We start from the raw sequence: 15,037 nt of genomic DNA, 5'->3' as shown, positions 1-15,037 counted from the left end.
TGTTTCAAGAAAAATGAATATACATGTGTCCTACCAGCTGCATTTCTCTCAAAGCTGACTGTTTAAAGCATTGTAAAACGTCAGGAGGTAAAAGAAACCCTGCCTGATATTTTGTTTGCAGCTTCCCTAGCACCCGTTGTAGAAGCAACCCAGCAAGTCAGTGAAACAGTTCAATTCACAGGACGGAGACTGAACTCTAAAATGCAAGTTTACTCCGGCTCTAAAACAGTTTGTCTTTCAAAGATGCTTACGCTTTATGAACAGTGCATCCGTGTGCTTCAAAATAATATTGACTGTGAGTACTTTAAGGGATTTGTAGCTGGCTGTGCCTGAAAGTGTATCAGTTTTTTTTCTCCACGCCAACAACTGGCCTACTAAAAGATAACGCCCCTCCCTACAAGCAGTGACTCAGAGCAGGTTGAAAGGCACTTAAAAGAACGGATTTAGGGCTGTGCTAAAATGTAGTTTTGTTTTGAAAGCTTATCTCTTTTTAAAGTTCCAATTTTAGTTAAAATATAATGTCCTATAAATTATAAGCCAAAAAGCTTGCTGATTTTTTTTTTTTCTTTCTAAGATGTCTGTTTACATAAATCAGAATGAGTGATCAAGAAATTATTTATTCCCTGGTGTAGGCAGAGAGGGGAGTGATGCACATCGGAAAAGATGGGGCAATAGCTATTCAAAGATGCTTTCTCCATCCTCAAATATAACTGCCAGTTAGTATGGAACTGCTGATTTATAAATATTTTCATAGCCTGAATTCAAAATGTGTTCTGTTAGTGCTTGCTAAAATTAACTTGTATTTTTATTTTTAAACTGTTTGAGTGGTGTTACCCACTGAGTAAAATAAATGAGATACTGAAAGTACTGTCCTCTTTTGTAGCTCTACATGAAGTAGGAGGTGTGCCCTTTGAAATTCTTGAGCCTGTGCTAACACGTTGCACACCAGAGCAGTTGTTTCGAATAGAGGAATGTAATCCGGTAAATTCTGTGTTGTTAAATTCAGGGAACCATAGAGGACAAGGCATCTGTTTCTGCCTTCCTTGCATCCTTTTTGATAAAGATTCTCCATGGGCTACACTGGTTTTCTGTCTTGCGCACTTATTTCTTTGAATTCAGCTGTCATTATCAAGCCTCCCTTTTTCAAGTGTCAGGATTTAAAGCATTTGGGAGAATTATTACTGATGTCTTAGTGAAAGTCAGTGTGGGGAGAAAAGTAGTTCTGTTTCTAAATATAAGAAAAAAAAAAAGAGAAAGACCATGGTATTTACCACTGAAATAGCTGGGAAAGTCGTAATAGTACCAACTGTTTTCAAGTTACAAACTGTTACGGCTGCAAAGCATACCAATGGGGAAGTATCTGGGGTGAGATTTAATGTGTGTGGTAGACTTCTTATTTAGACCGTTAAGGCCAGCTCCACGATGCATTTGGACGTGGAGATTCTGAGTTTGTAGTACTTCGTAGTGCAAGTTGGCCACTTCTCTGTATGCCTGAAGTTGAGAGCTGGTGTGGCCTAAGCCTGTGTTGGAAGTACAAGTCTAGCCTGTAAGCATGGCTCATTAACTCAAATACAGAGCTCTGCTATTTGAAGCATGTGATTTCTAGGCTGAAGTCAGCATCTCTGCATTGTATTGCCACGCTCCGTGTTGGGATTACCTGTGAGAGCATGTGTGGTGGGATTTGTTCTGCACCTTTCTCCACTGGGGGATTGGGCTTTGTCTACAGGCTCAGCTAACAGGTACTCTTGAAAACGTTATTTTTAAATCTTGGATTTAAGATTATCTTGTGTTGAAACTAGATGTTTACAGAAGAATCTGACCACTTGTGGAAGAAGCACTGCCAGAGAGATTTTAAAAATGAGAGCCTCCTGGAATATGAGTCTTGGCGTGAAATGTACTTGAGACTGTTCAATCAGAGAGAAGAAAAACTGAAGATGCTTACAAAAAATATTCTTTCAGCTCAGTCTGAGAAACCAAAAGGTAAAATCTGTGGTTAACTTTTCCACTTACAAAACCCAGTCTCTTCTGTTATTCTTGGCACTTACTATGTAGGGTTTTGTGATTTATTTGTACTGAGCACTAATGCTGTATTCTCTAGGAGAAGACATCAAGAAATAATGCTGTTCCTTTTATTACAAGTTGCTCAAAAAGTAAATACATGCATTAATGCAATACATCAATGCATAATACGTGCGGCATACAGTAGACAAATCTTACCTTACTAGTTAGACTGAGGATTCTAAGCAACAATGCAAAGAGTACAAATGTAATTACAAATACCAAAGTTAATATGAAGAAATGCTGTATGTAGTCTGTATATGACTTACCATGGTTCAGTTACTACTTTGGTACCAGGTTCTGCTTTTCTGAATTATTTTTTTCCCAATTTAAACCTAGAAATTGCCACACAACCATATTATCAACTGAGTTTTGAACATAAAGGGGAAAAAAGTCACATATCCTCTGCTTCTTGCTGCTGTATTAGGCCGGCAAGTAAAAATGGCTTATGTGACCAGTGCAGCAAAACCACCCAGGAACATTCGCCGACAGCAAGAAATCCACGGGACAGCAGGACCTGTTGCCCAACTTCATCCAGTAGAGAAGTGCAAGTAAGTGTTCTGTACTATGCTTTTAATTTGAGTTTAGATGTCTTTGTCAGTACAAAAGTTTGCTGGCAAAATATTTTTGAAGTTATAAATAGCTCTCTATTTACTTTCCTTTTTTAAGCAGCAAGTGGCTGGAAACTAACTTGCCTTTTAAGTCTTGTGTGCTCCTCTGCCGTGTATATATTGTCATTGCACACTTCTCCAAAGTGCCAGCGATGAATTCACCCTCCTAGCTGGAGAGTGAGTGGACGCTGTTGTTTTTTTCCAGATTACACTAATGCCGCTTGACATCCTGAGGAGATTCCAGTGTTGCTGTTTCATGTTTATAAACCTGCCTAGTAGCCTCACACGTTCTCCTGCTTTCATAAAATCCCAGTCAGCTGTCCAGAGTGATATAGCTGACCAGAGTGAATCTCAGCAGCTTTTAATACTCTTGATTGTGGCTTTCTGCTTTGGCAGCTTTTAAAGGAGTGTCTGGAACAGTCAGTCTGTAGCAGTAGCCAACACTAATCACTGGAGGAACAGAAAACTGGGGTTCCTCAAATGTTGCCTTTGTTACAGACAAAGCCAAATTTTCTTTGTGACCTCTTAGTTCAGAGTAGTTCAACAGCCATGAGAACCAAAGCTGAGATGTGATGTTTGTCCTACTGTTCTTGCCAGCCTAATGAACTCTCTTGTACCCAAGAGGATGGCTGCAACAGGGAGATAAACCAGCTGTAGCACCAGCTTCTACCTCTTCTTCCTTTCTCAACTATGTGGAGACAGACTGCTGGTTTTTACTGTTTGAATATCTGTTCTTGTCTGAAAGAAAAATCAGCAGTTTGATTCAGAAGCACCCCATGGGTTGATGAGTCCACATGCCAGCAGCTGGACCATAAAAGCTATGGAGAGTATTCATACTGCCTGAACGTGGGTATCTTAAGCCGTGGTCACTCACTCTGCTGTGGCTGCTGGTGAGCATGGTGCCCTCCCTTGTCCCCATTGCCTGTGGTTGTTCCCATATTGGCATAACTGCTCTGCAACTTGCTCTCTCAAAATTATCCCTTTGGGGAGGCGGCGGGTGGAACACTTTTTGTTAATCTGAATTGTGGAACAGTTATGCAGGTTGACAAGTATGTGCGTGGATAGTGACAGATAGCTGGGAACAGGTAGGATAAAACTTAAGCTGTTGAAAATGTGATGCAAGACTGACTTAGTATAGCTGAACACGTCATGAGAGTCATTTTAAGTTGTTTCTGTTCTGATGCTGCAGTGCCTGCACTTGTGCTGAGTAACTGTTTGGTCTTGGGCACATGAACTAGATAACTGAACTGACCTGGGTTGTTTGGTCTTGGGCACATGAACTAGATAAACCCAGGTCAGTTCAGTTATCTGAGGGGAAAAAAACCTTACCAAACCATGGAAGAGTATGTTTTCTGTGAATTTCAGGAGCTTGACTTAATCAAGCAGCCTCAACTTACTGCTCAAGGTGGTGGTGGTATGGGGCAGGAATGACAGCCTGGATATAGGAACATCTTAAAATCAGCTTTTATGCCAGATACAGTGTTTTTATAGCTGCACCTTCAGCTGATTAAATTAGGAAGCTTCTTTCCATACTGTTGCTGTTTTCAGTGAAGATAGTCCCCCACCAAGGCAGTAGAGTTAGGCTTTTGCTTTCAGTTGCCCTGTGGGAGGTTGTATCTATATTGTGACAGACCAGCCTTCCAGTTCAGGTGCTTAAAGTACAGCAGTGTAAATGTCCTTTCTGCTCCGGTAATCTCTGGACCGTTAACTGAATGATGTACTCAAACCCCTGCATGTTTGTTTTTGGTTTTTTTTCCTCAGGCATGATAAATTAGGAAGAACTGCTGTTGTGTGAAAGAAGCTGTGAGAGGGTTGTTGCTTTGCCTTCTTGAGAAATGAGTTTGTTTAGGCACAATGAGATTAACTTCATTGCTTTTACCATGTCTTCTGAAAACCTGTCGGTTTTGCGGGTTGTAGAATTTGTACAGCTGAAATTTTCACTGAAGAAGCTGGTTTTGCAGGAGCTAAAAAGGTCCTATACAGATGTGCAGACCCCTACCAGGCTGCTGTTCGCAGTTCAGTGTGCAGTGGTATATGATAACTGGCAGCAGACGTCAGTGACTGGCTCTGAGGCATACAAGGCTGCCCAGATTGGTGACATCATGCTGACACTTCAATGTGGTGTTGGTTTAACTGTCTTTAGCAGTAGGCATCATCTCTGTATCTGTGACTGCCTCAGTCCTTGTCCTGTTGATTGAGGATCCCAACCTAATATTTAGGGTTAATTATTGTGCCTTTTCCTAGAGATTCCTCCTTTAAAAAAAACAAACAAAAAAAAATTGTGTAAATTTGCCCTCATTTTCTGGCAGAGAGCTAGTTAGCAGTTCAGCTGTGTTCAAAGAGGAAAACAAACACAAAGAGCAAAGTAGAACACAGGGATTATGGATCACAATGGTATTGCTAAACATTTTGATCTCTCACAAATTCTGATCATTTAATTTTAAAGACAAAAAGATGCATCAAATCTAATAAATGGAAAATTTGTGCAGGAATGGAAATGGACTAGATGACCACCTGAGATCCCTTCTAACTGCATTATCCTATAACTTTTAAATGTACCACAGAACGGACTTGTTAAAATACTGTCTTTGGGGTGTAAAGTCTTAAATGTTGTGATCTCTTTTTTTTTTTTCTCCAAAATGAGTGAGAAGAAATGTAGTTTCATATCAAAAGCTAACTTTTTTTATTTCCTTGTTATAAAAGAACAAGGATTCCAGAAAGCAGAGACAGAAATAACACATCATCAAATCCAATCCCTACTGGCAACGGTGGAAGCTCTAGCTCAAGCGTAATGACTCAAGATGGAAAGAAGCCTATCAAAAGTAAATGGAATTTCCTAAGTTGATCAAGATAATTGTTTTAACTTGCAGTCTACTATTATATGCTTAATATTATGCTAATACCACTTTGTCACTGCTGTAATCCTAACTGGTCTCTTCTTTTTGTTGTTACTGAAGAAATTGCACCAATCATGAGGAAAACTTTGAAAGCATTGAAGAATAGAGCTGGACGACGATAAAATGAGGCTGCATATCTGAAGCTTATGTGACTATTTGTATATCATGCTACAGCTAATGAAAGTAATGTTAATGTAAACATTCTTCAATTTGCCTTAGTTAAAACAGTTATGAAACATTGCAGGGGCAAATGATTTACAATAAAAAACTGAAACATCTGAATCCTTTCATACTGCTGCTTTCTTATTCATGAATGAGGAAAACTGAATTGAAATAAGGTCAGTACACAATGACAAATCAGGTTACATGGACTTTTATAGATGCTGTATTTATTCGTTTATGTACACATTTGTATAAGGTTTTCATGGAAGCACTTAACTTTAACCTTGGCAAAATATACCCACAGCTTATCTCATAGAAATGGCCACAAGGTATCTTAGATACAATTGCAAAGAGGTCTTGGCGTCTCTAGCACAAAAGTGTTTTGGAAACTTAGGGTATTCGTTTCACTAAAGTTTTTCTAGGGAGACTTCTGTATTTTCCTTTTTATGAAAACATGATTTGGTTGGGTTTTAGTTTTTCCTCTTCTGGAAACAGAAGACTGTTTATAAGACAGTCCTGGAGCTCAATTTCTGACCTGCTGGAAGTGGGCTGCAAAACATCCTTACTCAGGACACCACATGCTTTTCAGCCCTTTTACTTGACTTAGGCAATGAGCCTTTAAAGGAGAGGTAGGAGAAGACAATGTCTTAAATGTAAATTGCTTTTTTTAAAGCAGGATTTATATACTGCCAGGGTAAACAGGGCAGGCCATGACAGTGTGTTAATGAAAAATCATGTGTTATTCAGGAGCTCTGCCTCGTTGGGACATCTTTGGTACAATAATTGAAACCAGACCTGTTGTTGTGTGATACCATCTAAAGGCATTAAGTCCCTGTGTGGGAGACAGTATTTTGGGAACAAGCAGAAGGGAGGGAAACCAAGAATGTCGTCAGTTTGATGCTATGGTCATCTTGGAGAGCTCATGCAGAGCAATCCATTTAAGTCTGGAGATGAGAGAAAACTTGTGCTGTACTCTGCTCGGCTGCTCTCAGCCTGTTGTGAAAGGGCCTAGCTCACAACCTTGAATATGAGCCTTTTGTGTTCAAAGTGAAAGAGCTATTTGGTCTTGAATAGCTGTCCTTCCAAGAGTTGGACTGGTGCAGTTTGGGGTTGGTCTATGAATGGGTTTGCTTTTAGAAATTAGGTGGTACTTTGTAGTTGCTTCATCTAAACCAGTTCACTTGCATGAATTATAAGTCTGACTTTGCCTTGAAGGCATGGCTTACAAATGGACGGACTCTTACCATAGACTGCAGTCAGTAGCTGCAAGTAGGTCTTGTTTCTTCCTTTGCACTTCTATAGGATTTGGCATCTTAGAACTCCTCCTGAAGCACAGGGTGAGGGTAAGATCATCATGAAACCAGTTGTTGTCTCTACTCAAGACACCTTACATGTGAATTTCCTCACCATCCTATAAATTTTCAGGTAGATTACAAAAATACTGCTACTGAAAATGGCTTTTACAGTCAGGTAACATAGTCACCCATACATAACAGCTTGTGCGAATGCTCTATTTATGGAAAGATTTTAAGTCAGCAGGTGTACTACTGTGTTGTGGTTTTTCTGCATGCATTATAGTTGCACTAAAAAGAATGAAAGCTGAGAACAGGTATGTTGACCTGGAAACTGTGGGGAGCTTTCTCTGTCTCTGGGATCAAAACAAGCCTTGACTGGTAGGAGAGGTAGTGCGGTGTCTGTCATACACATCTGTAAAGAATGCTTCAGGGAGGAGCTATTTAGGACTTAAACCTGGCTGAATGGCCAGTGTACCACCCTTTGTCCATCAAACAGCTCCGGTCATCATACAGTTGCTAATCAGTTGGTGGCAGAAGTTTAATTCAGCTGGAGGCTTGTATCAAGTGTAGTGTGAATTGTTCAAGAATTCTGTGTGTTTTGTTTTCTTTTTTTCTAAGTCACTTTTATTTGCTGTAATTGTTGATGCTATCCTTTTATGTAAGAAAAGACAAAGCTGTAACTAAGCCTTCTGTTGGACTCTGGCATTAGAGAACACAGCTGTAATCATTTGGAGCAGCTATAGATGACAGGAGCGTCCCCTTGGGAGATTGAAGGATAAATAGTTGTTTTAACTAGTAGGCTTGCATTGTTAATTGAAGTAGGAGATAATTCTTTTCCTATCCTTCACACTGATGGCAGAGCTATGTGGAGGGCAAATTTGACTTCAAGATTAAGTGGCTTTCATTTCCATTTCTCGCTTTCTCTCACTTCAAAGGCTATAGAGGTATCTGGTAGGCGATATGCAGAGGGTACCCATGGGATCAGATTGTTTTCCTGACCATTTCTGTATTAGAAAATACTGTAGACAAGCAAATCTTTTACAATAAAGTAGTTGGTGCTACTCACACTTTAGGCTAGGGTTTTTCTTTCACTTCAGATGTGCTGTGGTCTGTTCCTGTGGACTGAATGCCCACTGGAGGCAACAGTGCGTCAGGAGTGCTCTGGGAATGCATCTCCCAGTTAATTTGTGAGGAATCCTGTTTTTGTGGTTTGACGCTGCTTCACGACATGATTCAAAGTATATGTGGAGGTAAACTCAAAGCTTACTTCAAAATCTTACCCTTTTAATCCGAACTAGGATGCTAATGTAGATGCTTCTGCAGTCTCCTGCCTTCCATTCCTGTATGCAGTTACTCCAGTAAAGAGGAATTCTTGCTAGGTCTGTGTGTTCTTGGCATCTGACATACCTAACAATACATAGTATTGGAGTATATTGACCTGAGGCAGATAACTTTCCTTCTGATGGATGCATGGAAAGACTTTTGGCTGGTTTTGTTACATACTCCCCAGGCTGGTTGCCACATCCCTCTTACAGGATTTATCAGGATCCTCCTGTTGTGTGTTTGACCTGTTCTGTGTTCTAGCCTACTGGCTCTGAGCTCCCTGGTGGAGAGCTGAGCCTGACTAGGGGCAGCTTGGAGGAGGAGACCTGTGATCCTTCTCAGGTTAAGTGACTATTTTCACAGAAAGACTAAATGTCATGAGTGCATGATGGCCTTCTCTTCCTTAGAAACACATTGCAGCTCCTAGTCCTCCTGCAGTATCTCTGGAGCCTTTCATCCTAGCAGCACAACTGCTTTTCCCTCCAGGTGGTGAGCAAGTGACATGTTAATTTCCAGCAAATTAAATAAGTAATGGGAGAAAAATATAGTCACAAAAGGAAAACCCTGCTGTTGTGGAAAAGACTGCAAATGGAGAATATTTCTTTTCTTCTTGAACTGTCCATTTCATGCATAGAAACCACTTTCTACTTCCTGCCAATGTTTGTTTCATAGCATTCAGGAACATTTTCCATCCTGTTAGTGGTTGAGCCCAAGAAGAAAGCTTGGCCTGACTGCTATTCCACTTTAAAAAGGATGTATGATCTTGCCATTTGAACAGTCCCTGTGGCTGGAGGAGAAAACAGTTTTGAGGTGAAGCATTCTCTCTTATGAGGCCCTGCTCAGAAGGCATGTGAAGTTCCAGGAGCTAAGCTCTTCTCAGGGACCACGTAGGCGTTCAAATGCTAGGTTAAATCCTGGGCCAAAGCCAGGAAGGGGTTTAGGGTTTGGCGTGATCCTTCTGGAAGAAGTTGGAGACCTCGGTGAACTGCCCTATACATACTGTTGTAAGTTGCTGTTCCAAGGATCAGTATTTGAGCTGCTGCTGAAGCAAGGCACAACTGTCAGCAGGGAGGATGTTACAGCTCTGAGCATGGTGCTGTTGGCTGTCTGGTACCTGGGGATTTCTAAGGATTTCTGGTAGTCATAGGATAATCTCAGCAGAGGGAAAAGAAATCCCCTCACACAGCGTGAATCTCAGACTTGCCAACTGAAAGCTCAGGAAAATGTCTGTGCCTGGATTTAGCGTGGTAAAAAATGTTGGATTGCCAAGTAAGAAAACATTCCTCAATATACTGCTTTTGGGGGGGAAAAATCCCCAAACAAAACACCACCCAAAAAACCCAAAATGACCAGTGAGGGCTGCCTGATTCTTTTATTTGTATTTTCCTTCTCTGCCCTTCCTGTAAAGATAGGAGAGGTCTTTGAGTGGGTGATTGAAGGCCTTGGTTAGATAACCCACTGTCTCCCCTTGCAGCCACCCCCACCACTGAGCAGAGATTTCTCTCCCACAGAGCTGCCGCAGGCAGTGTCCACAGCAGAATTTATCAAGATATCTTTCCTGCAGTTGTAACTAGTTGTTGCCACTGCAGGAACAAGTCTAGTTCTCTCCATCTGCTTGTAGCAAGCTTAATCCTACCAGGCAAAGGAGGAAGGAGTAGCTTGCTCTCCTAGTTCACCATCTATGGGAGAACTGGTCTTTTTCTTGTTTCTTTACAGGCTGAACATACTGTGGATTTTTTTTTTGGTCAGTAATTTCCATATGAGCAATTCTTCCCTCCAGCCCCCAAAGCATTTCCCTTCTGGTCTGCTGAATCAGTTGGGGAAAAAGAATGCTGATGTGTCCTCACAATCAGTCGGATTTGATCCACTGTAGGTAGGGACTGGGTTCAGCAGTTCTTGGTGTGATCATTTGCCTTTGGTTTTCAATGGGTCTCTGCTTTGGGTACCATTGTTTAGCACCAAAACTCTTCAGGAAGGTGGAAGACTCACTCTCTGCAGTTGTGCTGCTAGGCATGAGAATGGGAATAAATCATTCTTCCTCCTGCTTAGTGGAAGTGATGTGCAATGTACAGAGGTGTACTATCCTCCTCTCTCTTACAGTTTCTAGTAAACACTTTTTAAGGTGCTTTTTTTGATTTTCTTTTTTGCACGCTTGTGAGTTGCACCCTTACACAACTACTGGATCTTCTCCCTCTCTCAACTTCTTCATAGAGCCCAACTACGTTTTATTCTGTAGTACAGTAATTTGCTTTGGTTACATGTCTTGGGTTGTTCTTAAAACTTCAACCTTAATCTTTAGCAAAAAGGGGCCTCTGTGACTACACACATTTTAGAGACAGAATTGCAGGCTTTTCAGAAAATAAATATAATTTGTGGAGAGTTGGGATCCAAAACAACAAAAAAGCAGATGAAAAACAAGCATTTCCAAATGTGCAAAGGAATGTACTAATCTCAGAAGACTTGAGAAGACTGTTTCTGCAGATGGACATACAAAGTCCAAGTCTCTCATGGCCTAGAACCATGAAGATCAGGAGAAGCTGTGTTCTCCAAGATGGAGCATCCTGGAATCTGAGGTTTAACAGTCTTGTGCATTTAACCCTCCTCAACTTCCTCACCGATGTGGCCCTAGACAAAAATGATACTAAAAATGGAGCGTGGAATTGCCAGGATTGTAGAATTAAATACATGATGAGGCTGTCATAGTTTTTCAGAAATGAAGCATCAGATATCCAGGAAATTACCAAATATTTTAAGGCACAGAAATCTAGTTTCAGAATCCAAGTGTCTCTCTCAGATTCAGAAGAAGAAACTATTCAGGTCAAGATAGTGCAGAAGGTTGGGGTTTTCTTTGTTTTTTTTTTTTTCTCCTCAAATTGCAAGACTCTAAAATCCCTGCTTTAAATGTGAAACTACAAAGTCACGAATGTCATCCTTGTAGTTTAAGCCCTAAATGGTGTGCTTACTCTGGGAAGTGCCAGTGGAAGCCTTCAGCAGAGTATGTTTTGTGAACTCTGTTCACAGAGAAGTTGCCTCCTCTTATCCCTGGTGACAGACCTAAAAATGTTACTTGCTCAGGGAGAGGGCTGAACAGCTCTGGAAAATCTTACGTAGCTGTCCTCCTACAGAACTGCAAGTGGGTATCCAAGCAGTAGATAGCTCTTTACCACTTCTCCAGGCCCTATCTCTTAACGTTTACTGAACTGTTGAGGCTGCAGAAGAAGGGATGCTGCTTGCTGAAGCCTGCAGAAGCAGGAAAACAAGCTGCTCAGGCAGAAACGAAGAGGAATTGAGCTGCTGCTTGCCTCTGGAAGAAGGAAAGAATCTACCCTGCAAGAGGGGAGAAAGCTGCTGAGACCTGACTGGGAAGCAATATTCCCTCTTTTCAAGATGCTGATCTCTCTGAGGGGAAAAAGTTGAAGCCCTTGTCCTCCTGCCACCTTGCTGTGTATATTTCATAAGTTTCTTTCACCAGACAAGGCACTTTCCCTACTTACAGCTCTTCACAACGCTCAGGGAGTTCTCAGCTTTTCTCTCCCACGGATGTGCTGTAGCCAGCTCTCTGCAAAACACTTTTTCCCACAGTTACCTGTGTTGATGTGCGTTTCAATGCTTTCAGACCTTTCAGTCTGAAAGTTAGATAATTAGTCTGTCTGAAATTTAGATAAACACTAAAGTGGCGCACTAAAGTGTGACTTTTCAGAGCATTAGTATCATGCTGGAGCAGTGCTGATAGCTGAGTTCTGGGCTTAGGCATTTAGAAAAGCACAGAGAGAATGAAATGTTGTAGAGAAGTCCCAAAGGCTTATGCACAAAGCAGCTTCTCCAGGTTTCCAGAAAGCCTGAGACCTGAGTTCGCTTCTGCAGCTGAGGGATGACCACCACAGACCCTGACCAGAGGTACCGATCTCTCTACCTTTATAAGCAAGGAGAAAAATACTCTGTAGCTCTGAAAACACAAAATCAATATATCGGGACCTCATTATAAGAAGGAGCTCTCTGCCCTGTGCCACAAGGTTTTGTTGTGATCTGGATGTTGATCACCGGCTGATTAATCAACTGGCATCATTTCAAATTCCTTTCTTTGGTAAGGGGGCATTGCATCATGAGGAGGCTGACAGCCTCCCTCACCTTTATTATCATAGCAAAAATGATTCAGTGCTTTAAGAAGGGGAGAAACACATGAGGAAATAAGGCTTAGATTGCCTCTTGGACTTCTCCAACTACTCTTCTCTTTGGGCCTAATGAACCAGGGAAATGTATGTTTTCTGAAACCTATTTTCCCAGTGGCTCTTTGGAGAACAAATACTTTTAGAACAGGCAGAAACTGGAAATGTCAAGACGTTGCTTTATTCTAGAAGTCCTAATAGGTTCTTAATGGTCCTTAGAAGATGTTAAAAATTAACGTTCTCAGAAAGATACTGGTCCCTAAGAAGGGAAATGTCCCCTGTCTCTACTGAATGCCTTTTCCAGAAGTTTCCTGATCTGGAGAGCTGCACTAAGCTGTACCTGTGTTTCCTCTGCTGTCTGGTACAGCAACACATTTTTCATTACTGAGGGCTCAAATCTCTTTGGCCTGCCTAACAAGAGAGGCTTAGGGAAGAGTTTCCTCAGGAAAACCTTGGAGTGGGCCTACTATGAAGTTATTTAATCATTCAGTGTTATCAAAACTTTCAACACTAAGATGACAGCATATCTTGATTCTCTATAATCTGTATCAAGAGCTTTGTGGAAGAACTTATGCATAATATATGAAGCATTTGTCTTGGTTGTTTGAGTAAGACTGAGCTATATTTTGCATATAAGTCAGTGTTAAACATTGAAAACACAGTATAATTTTCGCAAAATTATGGCACTTACAGCACAGAAAGGATTTTTCTGAGGATTTAGGGAAAAACCAAGGATGTGACAGACCATGTTTTTGGTGCTGCTCTGACTAGCACGGTGGTTTACATTCTTAGTTCTCGGTAGCTAAAACCCACTGAGATCCTGAGCTTGTAGGGGACAACACAACTGTGCTGGTTTTGGCTGGGGGAGAGTTAATTTTCTTCACGGTAGCTAGTATGGGGCTATGTTTTGGATTTGTGCTGAAAACAGTGTTGATAATACAGGGATGTTTTGGTTATTGCTGAGCAGCGCTTACACAGAGTCAAGGCCTTTTCTGCTTCTCACACCACCCCACCAGCGAGCAGGCTGGGGGTGCACGAGAAGCTGGGAGGGGACACAGCTGGGACAGCTGACCCCAACGGACCAAAGGGATATTCCATACCATGTGATGTCATGCTCAGCATATAAAGCTGGGGGAAGGAGGAGGAAGGGGGGGACGCTTGGAATGATGGTGTCTGTCTTCCCAAGTAACTGTTACGTGTGATGGAGCCCTGCTTTCCTGGAGATGGCTGAACACCTGCCTGCCCATGGGAAGCAGTGAATGAATTCTTGTTTTGCTTTGCTTGCGTGTGCGGCTTTTACTTTACCTCTTAAACTGTTTTTGGCTCAACCCATGAGTTTTCTCACTTTTACCCTTCTGATTCTCTCCCCCATCCCACTGGGGGGGAGTGAGTGAGCAGCTGGGTGGTGCTTAGCTGCCGGCTGGGGTTAAACCACGACAACAACCATTCTTCCTACCAATATTTTTGTCCTTGCTCTGGAGCAGGAAGCTTCATCTCTTATCCATCACTTATAATAATCTGTTGAATTGTATTGAAAATAATGCCTTTCTTCTGGGGATGAATTGTTATAATCCTCAAAGAGTAACAATTTCCCATGGCACTACTGTTTCCATAGGAGAGAAGACACTTTTGCTTGGGTGCTGACGCTCCTCCTGGATGCCCATCCGTTATTCCCTGCCTCCTCCCAGCAGTGCCTGGCTCCTACCTCACTGTAGCTACCAGTATGCTGCTGCTAGGGGAAGGGGAGGCTCTTACCTACAGGGAGACAGCACTGAGTTGCCTTTTCCTTCCTATGATCTGAGGTATGGCCTGCTTACCTAAGTTTAAAGGTTATTTGGCTTTTTTAAGGTTATTATACTGTGGTTTCCAGGCAATGGAATTTGGCAAGAATTTTGACAGCAGAAAAATAATGGTGTCACCATGAGAGCGCAGTCCTGAGGGTGGTAAGGAGTCAGGCGAGTGCTGTGCATCCCACCTCCTGCCCTTCTTGAAGCATGGCTCTTGTCCCTGCTCGTCCGTCCTTCCCGGCGGCTGCCCCATGGCCCAGGAGGGGTTGTTACAGAGGGGTTCAAGTGGTGCTATAAGTGGCTGTGAGAACTAGGTCCCCGTTGCCTCCCGAAGCTGGGTACGGTTTGACGCTGTAACTCCCTCGAGCAATTATGAAAATTATGGTCCGGGTCATTTCCTCTTAACAACCCCTTTCCGAGCACGCTGGCATGCAGCTTAGAGGGTTTTTTCTCCAGATAGACGCCAAACCACAAACATGGGCAACTTTAAAAATCAGAGAAACGTCAGGCTAATCCCCAACTGCAAGATCAAGAATAATACACTTTTTTCAGTCTGTCATCCAAAATGCTAATGTAGCTATTCGCCTTGCCAGCTCTCCCAGTAACGTTGAGTAAGGCAATTTTTGGTTCTACCTCTTTTCCACCCAAAGCCCACTGGTGTTTCCAGCCTCTCCTTAGAAATGAAAGGCTCATTAACCCATGCTATGTCCTTACCCCCACCCCGGCACCTCCTCTGTC

The 15,037-nt window shown here is 42.1% G+C and overlaps 1 protein-coding gene across 1 annotated transcript in view; it reads left to right on the top strand.

Moving 5' to 3' along the window:
* LOC103906612 (transcription elongation factor B polypeptide 3-like) overlaps positions 1-5,846 on the top strand; it is a 29,899-nt gene extending 24,053 nt beyond the window's left edge. The window contains exons 6-11 of the mRNA XM_009288555.2: positions 122-295; positions 884-981; positions 1,800-1,980; positions 2,486-2,609; positions 5,373-5,491; positions 5,627-5,846. Of these exons, the coding sequence (XP_009286830.1) occupies positions 122-295; positions 884-981; positions 1,800-1,980; positions 2,486-2,609; positions 5,373-5,491; positions 5,627-5,688 (758 nt within the window). The 3' untranslated portion in view covers positions 5,689-5,846. The remainder of the gene's footprint in view (positions 1-121; positions 296-883; positions 982-1,799; positions 1,981-2,485; positions 2,610-5,372; positions 5,492-5,626) is intronic.
* The last annotated feature ends 9,191 nt before the right edge of the window (positions 5,847-15,037 follow it).

Source organism: Aptenodytes forsteri, unplaced genomic scaffold (genome assembly GCF_000699145.1).
Source record: "Aptenodytes forsteri isolate BGI_AS27 unplaced genomic scaffold, ASM69914v1 Scaffold100, whole genome shotgun sequence".
NCBI lineage: Eukaryota > Metazoa > Chordata > Aves > Sphenisciformes > Spheniscidae > Aptenodytes > Aptenodytes forsteri.
Note: the sequence above shows the minus strand (reverse complement) of the source record. Positions and strands in the feature narration are given on the sequence as shown.